At 38.9% G+C, this 19412-nt stretch overlaps 1 protein-coding gene across 25 annotated transcripts in view; it reads left to right on the top strand.

Annotated features, from left to right (window-relative positions):
* LOC309628591 (uncharacterized protein) overlaps window positions 1-19412 on the top strand; it is a 299876-nt gene that overhangs the window by 134539 nt on the left and 145925 nt on the right. For 2 of the 25 annotated variants that reach the window (XM_082391805.1, XM_082391808.1), the window contains one exon: window positions 7207-7301. The exons of the other annotated variants lie outside the window; for them this stretch is intronic. Coding sequence is in view for 1 of the 2 variants with exons in the window: in XM_082391808.1 (XP_082247934.1) it covers window positions 7207-7230 (24 nt within the window). In the remaining variant the exon portion in view is untranslated. Of the gene's footprint in view, window positions 1-7206; window positions 7302-19412 lie in introns of those variants that run through there. 25 annotated transcript variants of the gene reach the window in all.

The following is a 19412-nucleotide window of genomic DNA, read 5'->3' on the forward strand; positions in this document are numbered from 1 at the left end:
ATATAGTTCCCTGTGCTATACAGTAGGACCTTATTTTTTATCCATTCTATATATAATGGTTTGCATCCACTACCCCAAACTCTCAATCCATTCCTCCCCCACCTCCCTTCTCTTGGAAACCACAAGTCTGTTCTCTATGTCTGTGAGTTTGCTTCTGTTTCATACTAAGTTCATTTGTCATATTTTAGATTCCACATATAAATGATATCATAAGGTATCTGTTTCTCTTTTTCTGACTTACTTCACTTAATATGATAACCTCTAGGTCCATCCATTGTTGCTGCAAATGGCATTATTTCATTCTTTTTTATGGCTGAGTAGTATTCCATTGTGTATATATACCATATCTTCTTTATTCATTCATCTGTCAATGGACATTTAGGTTGCTTCCATGTCTTGGCTATTGTAAATAGTGCTGCTATGAACATAGGGATGCATGTATTTTTTATTTTTATTTTTAAAAAATTTATTTTATTGAAGTATTGTTGATTTACAATGTTGTATTAGTTTCTGGTGTACAGCAAAGTGATTCAGTGAGAAAAAAATATATATATATATATTCTTTTCATGTTCTTATGATTACATATTCTTGATTGAGTTCACTCCTCAGTACACCTGTTACCTAAGAAAGATGGGCATGTTTTGAACCTGGGTTTGTACAAAATGAAAGTCCAGTCTCTTTCCATTACACCATGTGGTGATACTTTGCGGTTTTCTATAGATATGAAGTTATAGTTTCAGTTTGAAGACTGAATAAAATTCTGTGTGATTAATTTTTTGTATCCACAATAGGAAGTTTTTACCAGTACATTCAAAATGTTTCATTGTGTAAATTCATTATAGGACAACACTGTTGTGAAAACTTTATAAATAATTCATAGGATTTTCTTATGTTGAAAATTAAACTAGCAAGAAAAGTTGGATTAACAATATGTTTCAATATAAACTACTTTAAAAGCTATTTTACTAAAATAAACTTTAAAAAGAGAATTGTATTAATACTGCAAAGGAGATATGATACAGCTTATGTCATTCTGCACATAACCTGAATATCAACATTATAGTGTAAAAAAAAAGTTGACTAGGTCAGAAAGCCAATTTGCAAAACAGTGCTAATGAGTTATAAGTTAGCAAACTTATTTCATCATATAAGAAAATGGTCATAGACTGCTCCCATATGAAAAGTATAAATTGTCTTCCTGTGAGTAAATAGAGTAGAGAAAGGGAAACATTGCTTTCATTTGACGTTTTCATATTTTGTTTTAGGAAAATCTGTGAGACATTAATATTCATTTATGTTGGAATAATTTGAATGATTTTTGAATTAATCATTTTAATACATAATTACCCAACAGCATGTTTTCTCCCTTACATAAGATTTTGATATTTCAAAGTAGAAGGTGTTACAAGTATGAATTTCATATTACAAAGGAAAATGGATTGGAATTCTCAAGTCTTTTGCTGACTTATCCAAGAATAGGATACTAAGTGGTGAAGCTATGTCTTTAGCTGATCCGGGCAAGGTGTTTATTTTAAAGAAAAGCCCGAGGTTATTCTAAGCTTCCACCTTACTGTAAAGTTCCACCTGCTGCTTCCTTTTCCATTTCTCCTCTCCTCTATCCTCATCCTCTACTTTTGCATCAAGACCAGTGACTTCTGTCTACCCAAGTCTACCCTCCTCTGAATGTCCCTGTCTAAGAGTTGACATTCTCAGGACACTTCCCATCTATCCTCCTTCCTATTTAAAATATTTGCCTCTTCTCATTGGTGCAAATGGATTAAATTATTTATCCATTCCAGACACCATGTTTGAATTTTAAGAAGGACTTATTCTCTGAAAACAGTGGACCTCATCTAAATGCTAGGAGCTTCATGTACTAGAGCCAAATTCTTAAATAGAACAGAATCACTTTTCCTATGTAGAACCTACTTGATTTCCCACTCATCTGAGCAGCTCTGTGAGGCAGAAGAGGCAAAGTTTAAAAGGTTGGGTACTGCCTGGGTTTGTAGCTCCATCACTTAGTAGCTATGAGACCCAGTGAAAGTTATTTAAGCTTGTTATGCTTAATAAGGTTACCTACCTCACAGGTTTGTGGTAAGGATGAAATGAGATAATGTATGTAAAGTACTTCTCCTGGTGTCTCCCTCACAGTAAATGTTCAAGACATGTAAGCTATTATTATTATCATTATTAGTGTATTATCTGGAAGCACTTAGGAATACTAATGAATAGAACAGAATTCATTCTTACTTTCAAAGTTAAACAAATACCTGTTTAGATCATGTTCAACTAGCAAAGGTTAAATAAGTACTATATTGGTGCCACCAAAAGAAGCACACGATTTCTGTTTCCAGTCTGGTAGCCAGGGGTTTGGCTGCAGGTTTTTTCTTATTAGCTGCAGCAAATTATGCTGTGCAGAATAAGATGGGGCAGACTGCTGATTTGGATGCTTGGTGAATGCTTGACAACACGAAGGGAATCACACTGTTTTCCATGCACTGAAAGGTAAAATTAGCTTTTGTATTGGAACTTGTATTATAAAGAACAGAACAGCTGTTCACCCTAACTCTTATTCCTGGCATATGTTAAATGGGTGGTTAAATTTTTCTGTTTCTAGTCCCAGTGCAATTTTTAGTGTCTATTCTTTGCCCAGTTCAAATTAATGTAAGAGTCATACCTTTACCTTAAAATGTAAACAGTGATTAATTATTTTCAGGTAAATGTATGTACTGTGGTGGCATAAATACAATAAGTGCAAATACCATGAACTATTTTAGTGCCGGATATTCACTCTGTTCCTAATCTCATGGTGGTGAAATGGCTAAAGTCCCAGCCTTGTTGCTTCCCTTTACTGAATCATCATATAATATTCCTGGAAAGGCACTTACACAGTAAGTTGTTTTTCCCATTTAATTCCCCTATAAATTTGATAATGGCTGCCTTGAAAAATTGGCTTAGATATAAGAAAAGAGAAGGTGTTTCAGAAATTTTCATACATTCTTGGCATGGATTTGACCAGTAAAATGAGTACAAGTGAGGAGCTTTGCAATTAGATATTAGGTTCTTGAGCCATTTTGTAGCCATGTTGCCTGATAGTATATCCTGTTCCTAGTGAGCCCAGTAAAGAATATCTGGTTTTTTTAAATTAATTAATTAATTAATTAATTAATTAATTAATTATTTTTGACTGTGTTGGGTCTTCGTTTCTATGCGAGGGCTTTCTCTAGTTGCGGCAAGTGGGGACCACTCTTCATTGCGGTGCGCGGGCCTCTCACTATCGCGGCCTCTCTTGTTGCGGAGCACAGGCTCCAGACGCGCAGGCTCAGTAGTTGTGGCTCACGGGCCCAGTTGCTCCACGGCATGTGGAATCTTCCCAGACCAGGGCTCGAACCCGTGTCCCCCATTGGCAGGCAGATTCTCAACCACTGCACCACCAGGGAGGCCCCCAAGAATATCTGTTGATTATGGTGATGCTTTACCATTCAATAGCTATTTTCAAACTGGTTGATTGATGTTGCTCTGACACTGATGAAATTCCTTAGCAATAGAGCCCAGACCCCAGTGTGACTTCCTCTTGGGAGCTGTGGTTATTACGAGCAGTAGCTCCCTTCAGATCAGTTGTAAAATATTTCATCTGCTTTCAGAAAATCAGACTAAAACACAGTTCACTGCTCTTCAGGTAGTGCAGGCTCTTTCCAGGCCTTCAGGGATGCCAAACTGCTGCTGTTGGTGGTACCACAGCATTCCAGAGGGAGATGAAAATGTAGACATATTATGTTGTTATATGGCAGGGGTGGGGACACTTCTTTTATTTCTGCCTTAAATAAGAAGAATGTAAACAGGAGAAAACGTAAGTAAATCCATAAAGGTAAAACTTTCTTTCTGATAGAATATTTTAATAATATTCAGAATGTCCTCACATATAGTGAAACACATACGAGATCAACGTTTTAGCACCGTGGATGAATGGTTTAATTGTGAAAAACCTAACTGTAGCAATCTAATGGAATATATTTATAACACCAGGTAGACAAAGCCATTGAGATGTATGTCAGGTTTTCTCATCCTTATTCAGCAGAAGAAAAACTTGTAACTCTTCTGGTGATTCTGGTTCCATCCCAACCCTCAGTACACTATTGGTTTTTAATTTTTTTTTGCCTGGATATGATGACTCTTTCCTGAAATTTTATACTTATCTTTCCCTAAATTAGCCTCTTGGGCTGAAAACCTAAGCGACAATCCCATGTTGTGGCAAATCCCATGCTTGCGTTTCACTCCCAAACCCTGTTCTCCCCACTATCATGCTAAGAATTAGGAAGTAAAATGTAGGTGTCTGGTTTCCTTTTCAAGGGTAGAAAGGATTGAAATGGCACTTACGCTAAAGCACCAGGAGGATTTTGAGGAAGAAATAATTTGGTGTTCATTATTCATTTATTTTGTGAACTGAAAGACCAGATAACTACAGCAGGAACCTCAGAATCAGAGAGATTTGGGCTCCAGCCCCAGCTCTGCTACTCACTATTCCGTGGCCCAGGACAAGTTACATAATGTTCCTAAGCCTCACATTCTTCATATGAAAAGGAAATGATCATTTCAGTGTTCTAGGATTTCTGATAGCAGTAAATGAGAGATTGTTGTAAAATGCATTACAAAGTGCCTGCTCAATGAATTACCGTTATTGGAAAAACGAAATGTACCCTCTACTCCTCGAAAATGAAGCCCTCAATGATGAAGATAACACAGATGAAGACCATGGCACTACAATCTTGTAATAATGAATTAGAAGAATTATATGCTGAAAATAAAATGGAGATGGGGCAGAATACAGTGTCTATCACATAGTAGGCATGTAATATTTCCCTGTCTGTTAAATGAATGAATAAGCCAAGTAACAGATGAACTAAGTCTTGCCATGCTAAATAGCTACCCTCAACTTGTCAGAGAATACTAGTGTATTTCAGGCCCAGAAACCTGTAAACCAATTGGTGTGCCTTGTTATTTCTGGCAAAATACTTTAGAAAGTTTTTACTTTACACAAAAATGCCAATTCCTAGAAGTGTCTATGTGGTTTCTTCAGGCTGTGAAGAACAGGTTACTGTAGACAATGGCCGTCTACAGCTACAAGTGAGGAAGCCCGAGAGAAATCCCTTAGGCAGCTGAGAGTGTAGCCAAGGAACAAAGCAACTCTAGTTCTCCAGAAGGAATTGAAACAATTCACTTTTCAATTTCAAAAAAAAAAGGAAAGAAAAGAAATGGCACTTACGGTTTTTGTTTGAAGAACTAACTGTGCAGGTTGTAAGAAGAAATAGGTAAAGATGCAATAAAACTGAAGACACAACAAAACTACCTCCACAACCCTGTTTGTCTACGTTTTGATTTTCAAAGGAATTTCTTCAGTGAAACTGCATTTGTCTTCAAGGTTCCGTCCTCCTGCAGAGAACTTCTACTGCCTACCTAATTATCCATTTACTCTCCTAAGAGTTCTCTTATTTTTGCTGAATTGAAACAGTTCTTTCATGCGGCACAACTTTTTTTAAAAATATGATTTAATTCTATTGGCTTCTAACTTTGGATTTATGTAATATTTCTTTTTTTTTTAAACATCTTTATTGGAGTATAATTGCTTTACAATGGTGTGTTAGTTTCTGCTTTATAACAAAGTGAATCAGTTATACATATACATATGTTCCCATATCTCTTCCCTCTTGCGTCTCCCTCCCTCCCACCCTCCCTATCCCACCCCTCTAGGTGGTCACAAAGCACCAAGCTGATCTCCCTGTGCTATGTAGCTGCTTCCCACTAGCTATCTATTTTACATTTGGTAGTGTATATATGTCCATGCTACTCTCTCACCCTGTCACATCTTACCCCTCCCCCTCCCCATATCCTCAAGTCCATTCTCTAGTAGGTCTGTGTCTTTATTCCCGTCTTGCCACTAGGTTCTTCATGGCCTTTTTTTTTGTTTTCCTCAGATTCCATATATATGTGTTAGCATACTGTATTTGTTTTTCTCTTTCTGACTTACTTCACTCTGTATGACAGACTCTAACTCCATCCACCTCACTACAAATACCTCCATTTCATTTTTTTTATGGCTGAGTAATATTCCATTGTATATATGTGCCACATCCTCTTTATCCATTCATCCGATGATTGACACTTAGGTTGCTTCCATGTCCGGCTATTGTAAATAGAGCTGCAATGAACATTTTGGTACATGACTCTTTTTGGATTATGGTTTTCTCAGGGTATATGCCCAGTAGTGGGATTGCTGGGTTGTATGGTAGTTCTATTTTTAGTTTTTTAAGGAACCTCCATACTGTTCTGCATAGTGGCTGTATCAATTTACATTCCCACCAACAGTGCAAGAGTGTTCCCTTTTCTCCACACCCTCTCCAGCATTTATCGTTTCTAGATTTTTTGATGATGGCCATTCTGACCGGTGTGAGATGATATCTCATTGTAGTTTTGATTTGCATTTCTCTAATGATTAATGATGTTGAGCATTCTTTCATGTGTCTGTTGGCAACCTGTATATCTTCTTTGGAGAAATGTCTGTTTAGGTCTTCTGCCCATTTTTGGATTGGGTTGTTTGTTTTTTTGTTATTGAGCTACATGAGCTGCTTGTAAATCTTGGAGATTAATCCTTTGTCAGTTGCTTCATTTGTAAATATTTTCTCCCATTCTGAGAGTTCTCTTTTCATCTTGTTTATGGTTTCCTTTGCTGTGCAAAAGCTTTTAAGTTTCATTAGGTCCCATTTGTTTATTTGTGTTTTTATTTCCATTTCTCTAGGAGGTGGGTCAAAAAGGATCTTGCTGTGATTTATGTCATAGAGTGTTCTGCCTATGTTTTCCTCTAAGAGTTTGATAGTGTCTGGCCTTACACTTAGGTCTTTAATCCATTTTGAGTTTATTTTTGTGTATGGTGTCAGGGAGTGTTCTAATTTCATACTTTTACATGTACCTGTCCAGTTTTCCCAGCACCACTTATTGAAGAGGCTGTCTTTTCTCCACTGTATATGCTTGCCTCCTTTATCGAAGATAAGGTGACCATATGTGCGTGGGTTTATCTCTGGGCTTTCTATCCTGTAATATTTCTTATGAATAAGAGCCTGACGCTGAAAAGGGTAAGAACCATTTATTGAGGATCCTTGAGCTGTAGCAAAACTTCTCCTCACTCCGTGCTCTCCTTTGCTCTCTTCCAGGCCTTCTGCCTAGGCTCCCGCTAAACGACTGGCTTTCATTACTTAAAGGTTCAAAGAGATGCCTCTTCTCATCACCTCCAGAAAAGCTTCTGTTCTGTGCTTGAAGCTTTCATTTCTTTGAAGCCTCTTGTGTACTGTTTCCACTTGACCAACACCACAGGGAGTTCAGTTATCCAAGAATCACTCCCTTCTGAGAATTCTTAAAGAAAAACCCTCCCATTCTGAGATAAAATAACAGATGCAATAAGTTTCCCATTCACTCCGTAGGATACTGAACAATGTCAAATTGAATTCTCTGCGATGCAAGGTTTGGAGTGGGTTTATTTCAGCTACGGAATGGGCAGGGCACTTCCACGTAATGCCAAGGGAGGCAATTTTCCTAATCCCTTCTTGTGTCATGTCTGGACTCTTTGAATGCCAGGATGCCTTCTCTTTCTGCCCAGGACATTCCTGAGCTACTCCCCGTGGTTCATCATCAATACACTCGGTGCTTCCTGTCAGCAGGGTTCATGTCATGTTAAAAATGGCTGGGGGAAGGGTATGTCTTGTGATGTACCACGCCATTTGTTAAAATCAACACTTATTGAAACAAATGTGCTATGACATGTTACTTAGGAATTTCTTTTTTTTTTTTTTTTTGCTAGTACAGAGACATATTCCAACAGAGTTTTGAAAAACAAAGGGGAAAAAGACTGATTTGTTCAGAGTTCATTATATGTCAAGTGTTTGTTTTCTCATTTAATCATCACCATAGTCCTGTAAGGTAGATGTTTGTGATTCACACTTTACAGAGGAGAAAGGGGCTCCAGTGCACTAAAGAACTTGCTTGATGTCACACACTGGAAAGAATCAGTGCATAAACCCAGGTTTCCTAGATTCCTTGTTTTGTGTTCATTTCAGTGACTCTTCACTTATACTAACATCATTTCAGGGGTAGAAAGATAACTCTGTCTCAGAAAACTTAGACATTATGAAACCAGATTCTTTGTTATGATCTGCAGATCTGAAAAGATAGGAACACAAGATCCATAGGTAAGAATGCTATGTTCATTCTTCTGTGAAGAATAGAATAAAAGTTGAGGACACAGACCAAAGAATAAGGTTGATTTTGTTCTCAGGGTATTTCAGTGGAAACTGGGCTAAATAATGAATGAGAATCAGCTCTTTGGAATTTTCTTAGGAAATATGAGCATCTGTTTCATGTTCTGATATAGTGGTAAAAGTGAGAGTGTACACACACACATGCACACTAGAGGGACACATCACATAGAGTACTGAATTACGGTATCTCCAAAGTCGCAGTCACAGGGAGTGGTAATTATGAATGTGAAGTATAAAGGCTGACTGTACGGATCATGTCCTGGTGCTACCACTTACTAGATGACTGACTTTGGGAAAATCATGTAGGCATCTTAGTGTGGTTTTTCCTTTTACTGAAAGTGGAGATAATACCTAACTCATGGAAAATGTATGTGTATCAAATTGAATGCATGTATTTTCAAGCAACAGAAATCCCAACTCAAAAAGGGAATTTTATCCTCATTGAATTGAATATTCCAAGAGCAGTTCTGGATTGAGATCTGACTTCATCTAGGACTCAAGCAAGGTTATCAGGATTCATCTCTAGGATCTGGTTCCTTCTTATCTTGACTCCAAATTCAGGCATAGAGTAGGCTTCTGGCAAATATTGACTTCAGCAGTTTCAGCTCCAAATCCTTGTGCCCAGTGGAGAACATGTGAATTTATGCCCCAGGATTCCCAGAATAGGTACTAAGGCTTATTCTTATTGAACTGGTCTATACTGCATGCTCACCCCTAAATCAGTTACTGTGGCCAGTCAGTGAGATACTCTGAGTGGCTTCAGCCATAAAATTCTTAAGAGAGGACTGGGCTGAAGATATACATTTTGGAGTTGTTAGCATGTAGAGGATATCTACACTTGTAGAATTAGATAAGATTGCCAAGGGAGTGTAGATAGAGGAGAGAGGAGGCCCAGGGTTGAGCATAATAGCCCTTTAATATTAAGAGGTTGAGAGTGGAAAACCAAAACAGGATACCAAGAAGGAGCAATCAAATAAGGTAGGATAAAAATCAGACGAATGTGTTATTCTGAAAGCCAAGTTAAAAATTTCCTTTTCTAGAAGAAGAGAACAGTTAACTGAATCAGCTATTACTGGTAGATTAAGCAAGAGTAACACCAATAACTGAGAAGCAAGGAGGAGGTCATTGGGGACATTGGTAGCAATGATTGGAGTGAAGTAGTGGGAGCAAAAGCCTGGTTGAGGTGGGTTTATAAGAAAAGGGATGTGACAAATTGGAAAAAGGAAGAAGAGACATCTTTCAAGGGATTTTGCTGCAAAAATGGGCAAAGTAATCAGAGTAATAGCTGGCAAAGTAAGTGGAGTCATCAAAATATTTCTCTAAGATGAAAAATATAAAACTATATTTGAATGATGATAAGAATTATTTGGCACGAATGAAAAAGTTAATAATGAAGGAGAGGGGAGGTTTACTGAAGTGATGTAATAAAGGAGGTGAGAAGAGAAGGGATGTAGCAGAGGGATTGGTTTTGGACAGGAGCATGGAAAATTCACCTGTAGCAACTGGATAGAAGATAGGAATGGGGCAGGTACTGATGTTGGCAGTTGATTAGATGCAGTGGCGGGAATCTGGGAAAGTCTCTGACTATTTCAGTTTCTTGATGATCTTACCATCATGAGAATGGGGAAGAAGATACTGGGAGTTTGAAGGGAGGGGAGAAAAAGTGAAATTGTTTTTAGTTTTGTTTCGTCTTTAGGACAATCAGAGGGACATCGAGGATGAACAGTATGATTCCTGAGCAGCATTTTAAGGGCCCACTGGCAGCTATTTTTATGAATTTAAATTGAGGCCAGTTGGCTTAGTTATATGTTTATCCCACTCACCTTTAGCTTCTTGGGTACAGGACTCGAGTTGACAAAGTTAGCTTTAGCCAGGTTGTGGTATTAACCCTATAGATGATTGGAAAAGAAGCAAGAGAATCAAGGGAGGATGAGAATCAAGAATTTAATGCCATTTTCTTACCTTAAATGACCATCTTTTCTTTTTTTTTTTAAACATCTATGTTGGAGTATAATTGCTTTACAATGTTGTGTTAGTTTCTGCTGTATAACAAAGTGAATCAGCTATACGTATACTTATATCCCCATATCCCCTCCCTCTTGCATCTCCCTCCCACCCTCCCTATCCCACCCCTCTCGGTGGTCACAAAGCACTGAGCTGATCTCCCTGTGCTATGCGGCTGCTTCCCACTAGATATCTATTTTACACTTGATAGTGTATATATGTCAATGCTACTCTCTTACGTTGTCCCAACTTCCCCTTCCCCCTCCCTGTGCCCTGAAGTCCATTCTCTATGTCTGTGTCTTTATTACCGTCCTGCCCCTAGGTTCATCAGAACCTTTCTTTTTTTTTTTAGATACCATATATATGTGTTAGCATACGGTATTTGTTTTTCTCTTTATGACTTACTTCACTCTGTATGACAGACTCTAGGTTCATCCACCTCACTACAAATAACTCAATTTTGTTACTTTTTATGGCGGAGTAATATTCCATTGTATATATGGGCCACATCTTCTTTATCCATTCATCTGTTGATGGACACTTAGGTAGCTTCTATGTCCTGGCTATTGTAAATAGTGCTGCAGTGAACATTGTGGTACATGTCTCTTTTTGAATTATGGTTTTCTCAGGGTATATGCCCAGTAGTGGGATTGCAGGGTCATATGGTAGTTCTATTTTTAGTTTTTAAGGAACCTCCATACTGTTCTCCATAGTGGCTGTATCAATTTACATTCCCACCAGCAGTGCAAGAGGGTTCCCTTTTCTCCACACCCTCTCCAGCATTTATTGTTTGTAGATTTTTTGATGATGGCCATTCTGACCAGTGTGAGGTGATACCTCATTGTGGTTTTGATTTGCATTTCTCTAATGATTAGTGATGTTGAGCATCCTTTCATGTGTTTGTTGGCACTCTGTATATCTTCTTTGGAGAAATGTCTATTTAGGTCTTCTGCCCATTTTTGGATTGGGTTGTTTACTTTTTTGATATTGAGCTGCATGAGCTGCTTGTATATGTTAGAGATTAATCCATTGTCAGTTGCTTCATTTGTAAATATTTTATCCCATTCTGAGAGTTCTCTTTTCATCTTGTTTATGGTTTCCTTTGCTGTGCAAAAGCTTTTAAGTTTCATTAGGTCCCATTTGTTTATTTTTGGTTTTATTTCCACTTCTCTAGGAAGTGGGTCAAAAAGGATCTTGCTGTGATTTATGTCATAGAGTGTTCTTCCTATGTTTTCCTTTAAGAGTTTTACAGTGTCTGGCCTTACATTTAGGTCTTTAATCCATTTTGAGTTTATTTTGGGCATGGTGTTAGGAAGTGTTCTAATTTCATTCTTTTAGATGTACCTGTCCAGTTTTCCCAGCACCACTTATTGAAGAATCTGTCTTTTCTCCATTGTATATTCTTGCCTCCTTTATCAAAGATAAGGTGACTATATGTGCATGGGTTTATCTCTGGGCTTTCTATCCTGTTCCATGGATCTATATTTCTTTTTTTGTGCCACTACCATACTGTCTTGATTACTGTAGCTTTGTAGTATATTCGGAAGTCAGGGAGTCTGATTCCTCCAGCTCCATTTCTCTTTCTCAAATTGCTTTGGCTTTTTGGGGTCTTTTGTGTTTCCATACAAATTGTGAAAATTTTTGTTCTAGTTCTGTGAAAATGCCATTGGTAGTTTGATAGTCTACACTGAATCTGTAGACTGCTTTGGGTAGTATAGTCTTTTTCACAATGTTGATTCTTCCAATCCAAGAACATGGTATATCTCGCCATCTGTTTGTATCATCTTTAATTTCTTTCATGAGTGTCTTGTTTTCTGCATACAGAATTTTTGTCTCCTTAGATAAATTCGTAGGTATTTTATTGTTTTCATTGCAATGGTAAATGGGAGTGTTTCCTTAACTTCTCTTTCAGATTTTTCATTATTAGTGTATAGGAATGCCAGAGATTTCTGTGCATTAATTTTGTATGCTGCTACTTTACCAAATTCATTGATTACCTCTAATAGGTTTCTGGTAGCATCTTTAGGATTCTCTGTGTATAGTATCATGTCATCTGCAAACAGTGACAGTTTTACTTCTTCTTTTCCTATTTGGATTCCTTTTATTTCTTTTTCTTTCTGATTGCTGTGGCTAAAAGTTCCAAAACTATGTTGAATACTAGTGGTAGGAGTGGGCAACCTTGTCTTGTTCCTGATCATAGAGGAAATAGTTTCAGTTTTTCACCATTGAGAACGATTTTGGCTGTGGGTTTGTCATATATGGCCCTTATTATGCTGAGGTAGGTTCTCTCTATGCCTGCTTTCTAAAGAGTTTTTAGCATAAATGGGTGTTGAATTCTGTCAAAAGCTTTTTCTGCATCTATTGAGATTATCATATGGTTTTTATCCTTCAATTCATTAATATGGCATATCACATTGATTGATTTGCATATATTGAAGAATCCTTGCATTCCTGGGATAAACCCCACTTGATCATGGTGTATGATCCTTTTAATGTGCTGCTAAATTCTGTTTGCTAGTATTTTGTGGAGAATTTTTGCATCTATGTTCATCAGTGATACTAGCCTGTAGTTTTCTTTTTTTGTGACAGCTTTGTCTGGTTTTGGTATCAGGGTGATGGTGGTCTCGTAGAATGAGTTTTGGAGTGTTCCTCCCTCTGCTATGTTTTAGAACAGTTTGAGAAGGATAGGTGTTAGCTCTTCTCTAAATGTTTGATAGAATTCACCTGTGAAACCATCTGGTCCTGGGCTTTTTTTTGTTGGAAGATTTTTAATCACAGTTTCAATATCAGTGCTTGTGATTGGTCTGTTGTATTATCTATTTCTTCCTGGTTCAGTCTTGGAAGGTTGTACTTTTCTAAGAATTTGTCCATTTCTTCCAGGTTGTCCATTTTATTGGCATATAGTTGCTTGTAGTTATCTCCCATGATCCTTTGTATTTCTGCAGTGTCAGTTGTTACTTCTCCTTTTTCATTTCTAATTCTGTTGATTTGAGTTTTCTCTCTTTTTTAATTGATGAGTCTGGCTAATGGTTTATCAATTTGGTTTATCTTCTCAAAGAACCAGCTTTTAGTTTTATTGAACTTTGCTATCATTTCCTTCATTTCTTTTTCATTTATTTCTCATCTGATCTTTATGATTTCTTTCCTTCTGCTAACTTTGGGTTTTTCTTGTTCTTCTTTCTCTAATTGCTTTAGGTGTAAGGTTAGGTTGTTTATTTGAGATGTTTCTTGTTTCTTGAGGTAGGATTGTATTGCTATAAACTTCCCTCTTAGCACTGCTTTTGCTGCATCCCATAGGTTTGGGGTCATTGTGTTTTCATCGTCCTCTGTTTTTAGGTACCTTTTGATTTCCTCTTTGATTTATTCAGTGATCTCTTGGCTATTTAGTAGCATATTGTTTAGCCTTCACGTGTTTTTATTTTTTACAGTTTTTTTCCTGTAATTGATACCTAGTCTCATAGCATTGTGGTCGGAAAAGATACTTGATACGATTTCAGTTTTCTTAAATTTACCAAGGCTTGATTTGTGGCCCAAGATATGATCTATCCTGGAGAATGTTCCATGAGCACTTGAGAAGAAAGTGTAGTCTGCTGTTTCTGGATTGAATGTCCTATAAATATCGATTAAATCTATCTGGTCTATTGTGTCATTTAAAGCTTCTGTTTCCTTATTTATTTTCATTTTGGATGATCTGTCCACTGGTGTAAGTGAGGTGTTAAAGTCCCCCACTATGATTGTGTTACTGTTGATTTCCCCTTTTATGGCTGTTAGTATTTGCCTTATGTATTGAGGTGCTCCTATGTTGGGTGCATAAATATTTACAATTGTTATATCTTCTTCTTGGAGTGATCCCATGTTCATTATGTACTGCCCTTCTTTGTCTCTTGTAATAGTCTTTGTTTTAAAGTCTATTTTGTCTGATATGAGAATTGCTACTCCAGCTTTCTTTTGATTTCCATTTGCATGGAATATCTTTTTCCATCCCCTCACTTTCAGTCTGTATGTGTCCCTAGGTCTGAAGTGGGTCTCTTGTAGACAGCATATATATGGGTCTTATTGTTGTATCCATTCAGCCAGTCTATCTCTTTTGGTTGGAGCATTTAATCCATTTACATTTAAGGTAATTATTGATATGTATGTTCCTATTACCATTTTCTTAATTGTTTTGGGTTTGTTATTGTAGATCTTTTCCTTCTCTTGTGTTTCCTGCCCAGAGAAGTTCCTTTAGCGTTTGTTGTAAAGCTGGTTTTGTCATGCTGAATTCTGTTAACTGTTGCTTTTCTGTAAAGGTTTTAATTTCTCCATTGAATCTGACTGAGATCCTTTCTTGGTAGAGTAATCTTGGTTGTAGGTTTTTCCCTTTCAATACTTTAAATGTGTCCTGCCACTCCCTTCTGGCTTACAGAGTTTCTCCTGAAAGATCAGCTGTTAACCTTATGGGGATTCCCTTGTATGTTATTTATTGTTTTTCCCTTGCTGCTTTTAATATTTTTTCTTTGTATTCAATTTTTGATAGTTTGATTAATATCTCTCTTGGCATGTTTCTCCTTGGATTTATCCTGTATGGGACTCTCTGCACTTCCTGGACTTGATTGACTATTTCCTCTCCCATGTTAGGGAAGTTTTCAACTATAATCTCTTCAGATATTTTCTCAGAACATTTTTCTGTCTTCTTCTTCTGGGACCCCTATTATTCAAATGCTGGTGCATTTAATGTTGTCCCAGAGGTCTCTGAGACTGTCCTCAATTATTTTCATTCTTTTTTCTTTATTCTGCTCTGTGGCAATTTTTTCCACTCTTTTATCTTCCAGGCCACTTATCCATTCTTCTTCCTCAGTTATTCTGCTATTGATTCCTTCTAGAGAATTTTTATTTTCATTTATTGTGGTGTTCATTATTGTTTATTTGCTCTTTAGTTCTAGGTCCTTGTTAAACATTTCTTGTGTTTTCTCCATTCTATTTCCGTTATTTTGGATCATCTTTACTCTGATTACTCTGAACTTTTTTTTCAGATTGACTGCCTATTTCCTCTTTATTTGTTTGGTTTGGTGGGTTTTTACCTTGCTACTTCATCTGCTGCATATTTCTCTCTCTTCTCATTTTGTTTAACTTACTGTGTTTAGGATCTCCTTTTTGCAGGCTGCAGTTTTGTAGTTCCTGTTGTTTTTGGTGTCTGCCCGCAGTGGGTGACTTTGGTTCAGTGGCTTGTGTAGGCTTTCTGTTGGAGGGGACTAGTGCCTGTGTTCTAGTGGATGAGACTGAATCTTTTCTTTCTGGTGGATAGGACTATGTACAGTGGTGTGCTTCTGGGTGTCTGTGACCTTATTATGATTTTAGGCACCCTCTCTGCTAATGGGTGGGGTTGTGTTCCTGTCTTGCTAGGTGTTTTGCATGGGGTGTCCAGCACTGGAGCTTGCTGGCTCTTCGATGGAGCTGGGTCTTATTGTTGAGACCCAGATCTCTGAGAGAGCTCTCACTGATTGATATTACGTGAGGCCAGGAGGTGTCTGGTGGTCTAATGTCCTGGCCTCGGCTCTCCCACCTTGGAGGCTCAGGCCTGACACCTGGCCAGAGCAACAAGACCCTGCCAGCCAAAGAACTCAGAAGAAAAGGAAGAAAAAAAAGTGGGGGGGGGGGGGGTGGAAATGAACAGATAGAGCCCCAAAACAAATGGTAAAAGCAAAACTAAACAGACAAAATCACAGAAAGAAGCATACACACACACACCCCCACACACACACTCATAAAAAGAAATCAAAACACAAACAAATAAAACCAACAGTTAGAACCCTAGGACAAATGGTAAAAGCAAACCAAAGCAGACAAAATCACACAAAGAAACATACACAGTCACAAAAAGAAAAACAAAAAGTGGAAAGCAATAAAACCAATACACAAATCCACCAATGATAACAAGCGCTACAAATTATACTAAGATAAACATGATAATCAGAAAGAAATCAGTCACAGACAGCAAACCCCAAGACTACGGTTGTTCCCAAAGTCCACTGCCTCAATTTTGGGAACATTCGTTGTCTATTCAGGTATTCCTTAGATGCAGAGTTCATCAAGTTGATTGTGAGGATTTAATCTACTCTTCCTGAGGCTACACGGAGAAATTTCCCTTTCTCTTCTTCGCACAGCTCCTGGGGTTCAGCTTTGGGTTTGGCCCTGCCTTTGCCTGTAAGCCACCCTCAGACGTCTGTTCCCCACCCAGACAGGAGGGGGTTAAAGCAGCGGCTGATTAGGGCTCTCTTGCTCACTCAGGCCAGGGAGAGGGAGAGGTACCGTAGTCATAATTGGAATGCGGGACGAGCCTGCGGCGTCAGAGGCGTCGTGACGTTGCACCAGCCTGAGGCATGCTGTGTGTTCTCCTGGGGAGGTTGTCCCTGGATCACAGGACCCTGGCAGTGGCGGGCTGCACAGGCTCCCGGGAGGGGAGGTGTGGAGAGTGACCTGTGCTCGCACACAGGCTTCTTGGTGGCGGCAGCAGCAGCCTTAGTATCTCATGCCTGTCTCTGGGGTCCGCGCTGATCGCCACGGCTCGCGCCCGTCTCTGGAGCTCGTTTAGGCAGTGCTCTGAGTCCCTTCTCCTCGTGCACCCTGAGACAACGGTCTCTTGCCTCTTAGGCAGGTGCAGGCTTTTTCCCGGACACCCTCCTGGCTAGCCGTGGTGCACTAGCCCCTTCAGGCTGTGTTCACGCCGCCAACCCCAGTCCTCTCCCTGGGATCTGACCGAAGCCCGAGCCTCAGCTCCCAGCCCCCACCCGCCCTGACGGTTGAGCAGAGAAGCCTCTCGGGCTGGTGAGCGCTGGTTGGCACCGACCCTCTGTGCAGTAATCTCTCTGCTTTGCCCTCTGCACCCCTGTTGCTGCGCTCTCCTCCATGGCTCCAAAGCTTCCACCCCCATACAACCCCCGTCTCTGCCCGCGAAGGGGCTTCCTAGTGTGTGTAAACCTTTCCTCCTTCCCAGCTCCCTCCCAGAGGTGCAGGTTCCATCCCCATTCTTTTGTTTCTGTTTTTTCTTTTTTCTTTTGCCCTACCCAGGTACGTGGAGAGTTTCTTGCCTTTTGGGAAGTCTGAGTTCTTTTGCCAGTGTCCAGTAGGTGTTCTGCAGGGGTTGTTCCACATGTAGATGTATTTTTGATGTATTTGTGGGGAGGAAGGTGATCTCCACGTCTTACTCCTCTGCCATCTTGAAGGTCCAGTGCTAATGGATTTTTAATTTTTCAATAAAAACCTTTTCATTTCTAATCACATATTGAGGGGGGTCCAAGCCAGGAAAAATTTTCGTGCTGCGGAGTTCTAGAGAGCCTTTTAAGTAGGGCTCCAACAAGGGCCCTCCTGCCCAGTGTCAGTCTCACCAATAGACAGATTTTGGTTCAGAAGCAAAGGACATCATTAGTCTTTGACCAGAGGGTGGAGAGGTGCGAGCTCACGCTCTAGAGCACATGCTGTCCCCACAGGCAGAGCTGCTTTCCTGGGTTCTCCTCCGCGGGGAGGGGCGGAGTTCTCAGGGTGCACGGTCGTGCTGCTCACAGCACCGGCACCTGTGTTCTGACCGTCTTTTCTTACTAACATTAATGCAGCAGTCTCCTAAATGGCATCCTTGCCTGAATCCGGCTTCTCTCAAATCCCTTCTCTGAGCTACAGCAGCAGTGATTTTTCTGAAAAACAAATCTGAGATCACTCCCTTACTTAAAGCCATTTAATGGATCTCCACTGCCCTCAGGATAAAGTCCAAAGTTCTTAAAGTGATTTCTGTGGACTTTTACGATCTGGCATTGCCTATTTTCTTATGCCCCATTTCTTTCTACTCCCCCTTCACTATTGAATTCAACCAGAATGAAAGGACTTTAGTTCCATGCTTTTTCTAGCCTCTGGAACAATCTTCTCTCATTTCCACACTCTTCTCCTGCGTAACTCCAGTTCATCCTTCAGGACTCAGTTAAAACACTGATTCATCCCCATCGTCTTCTCTATAATCCCAAGGCTATCTGTAGTTCTCCACTCTCATCTGTTTTTACTCATAAGATTTCTTTTGAAGAATGTTTTTGCCCTATTTAAAATGGAGAAAAAAGAAAAAAAAAAACCATAAGAATACCACTGATCTAGATTTTAGGTTAATCCTTTTATTTTGTATTACGGAGTACATTGTTCTACACCTAGACCTCTGACAAGCAGAACTCCATAGCTGCCTCAGAGAACTTTTAATCTCAGGGTGGAGGGAAGACAGATACATAGAGATAATTATTGAATCATGGAGGAGGTGCACTAGTAGACATATGCATAATGTGTAGATTATCATTCTAGTTTATCATCTATTGTTTTCATGTGTATTGATCAAACTGCAGTGTAAACTCTGTGCAGAAAGTGCTTATTTGGTTTCCTTTGTGTGTTCCCTCATTTCTGCTTAATGTCTAGCACAGGGTTTGTCTCATACTAGGACTTTAATAAAACTTACTGATAGGGTGGGGCTAACCTACTGCTTTCTATTTCCGATAAAACAATGAGTGTATGGCTATACCAAGCAAGAAAAGTTAAGCACTTTTTGAATTAGAATACCTCTAATCATATTAAAAATTATAAAAATGAATTTGGAAAGAAATTCTTAGACTTGAAGGGAAGAGTAAGAAAAAATTAATAGTACCTAACACTGAGACATGTGCTCCAAAAGTACTTTATTTATACTATCTAATTTAACATTCACAATATTCCAATTCTGTCATTATTGTTATCAACACCATTTTGCAGATTAGGATGCTAAAGTACAGACACTTTAAAGAACCTTTCAGTATCACATAGCCAAAAAGTCATGGAGCTGGGATCTGAACCCAGGTAGTCTAACTTGGACACACACATTTAACCAAATTACCATAATCTTCCCATTGAACTCCTTCAGGTCCCAGCCAACAGACCAAAACATCTTTTAGGCCCTCCCTGTTTTTGTTTTAAATTTACTTTATTTTAGGTTTCTGGTTTCTGGTTAGGAACGGAAACATTTCCTTGTATTTTGTATAGCATTCATATTTTTACCACCTGCTGATATTAAAATAATTACAGTGCGCATGATCATAGTTTCTCAAACTTCAAATAAAATC

Source organism: Balaenoptera borealis (genome assembly GCF_965194805.1).
Source record: "Balaenoptera borealis genome assembly, chromosome: 4".
NCBI classification, from domain to species: Eukaryota; Metazoa; Chordata; class Mammalia; order Artiodactyla; family Balaenopteridae; genus Balaenoptera; species Balaenoptera borealis.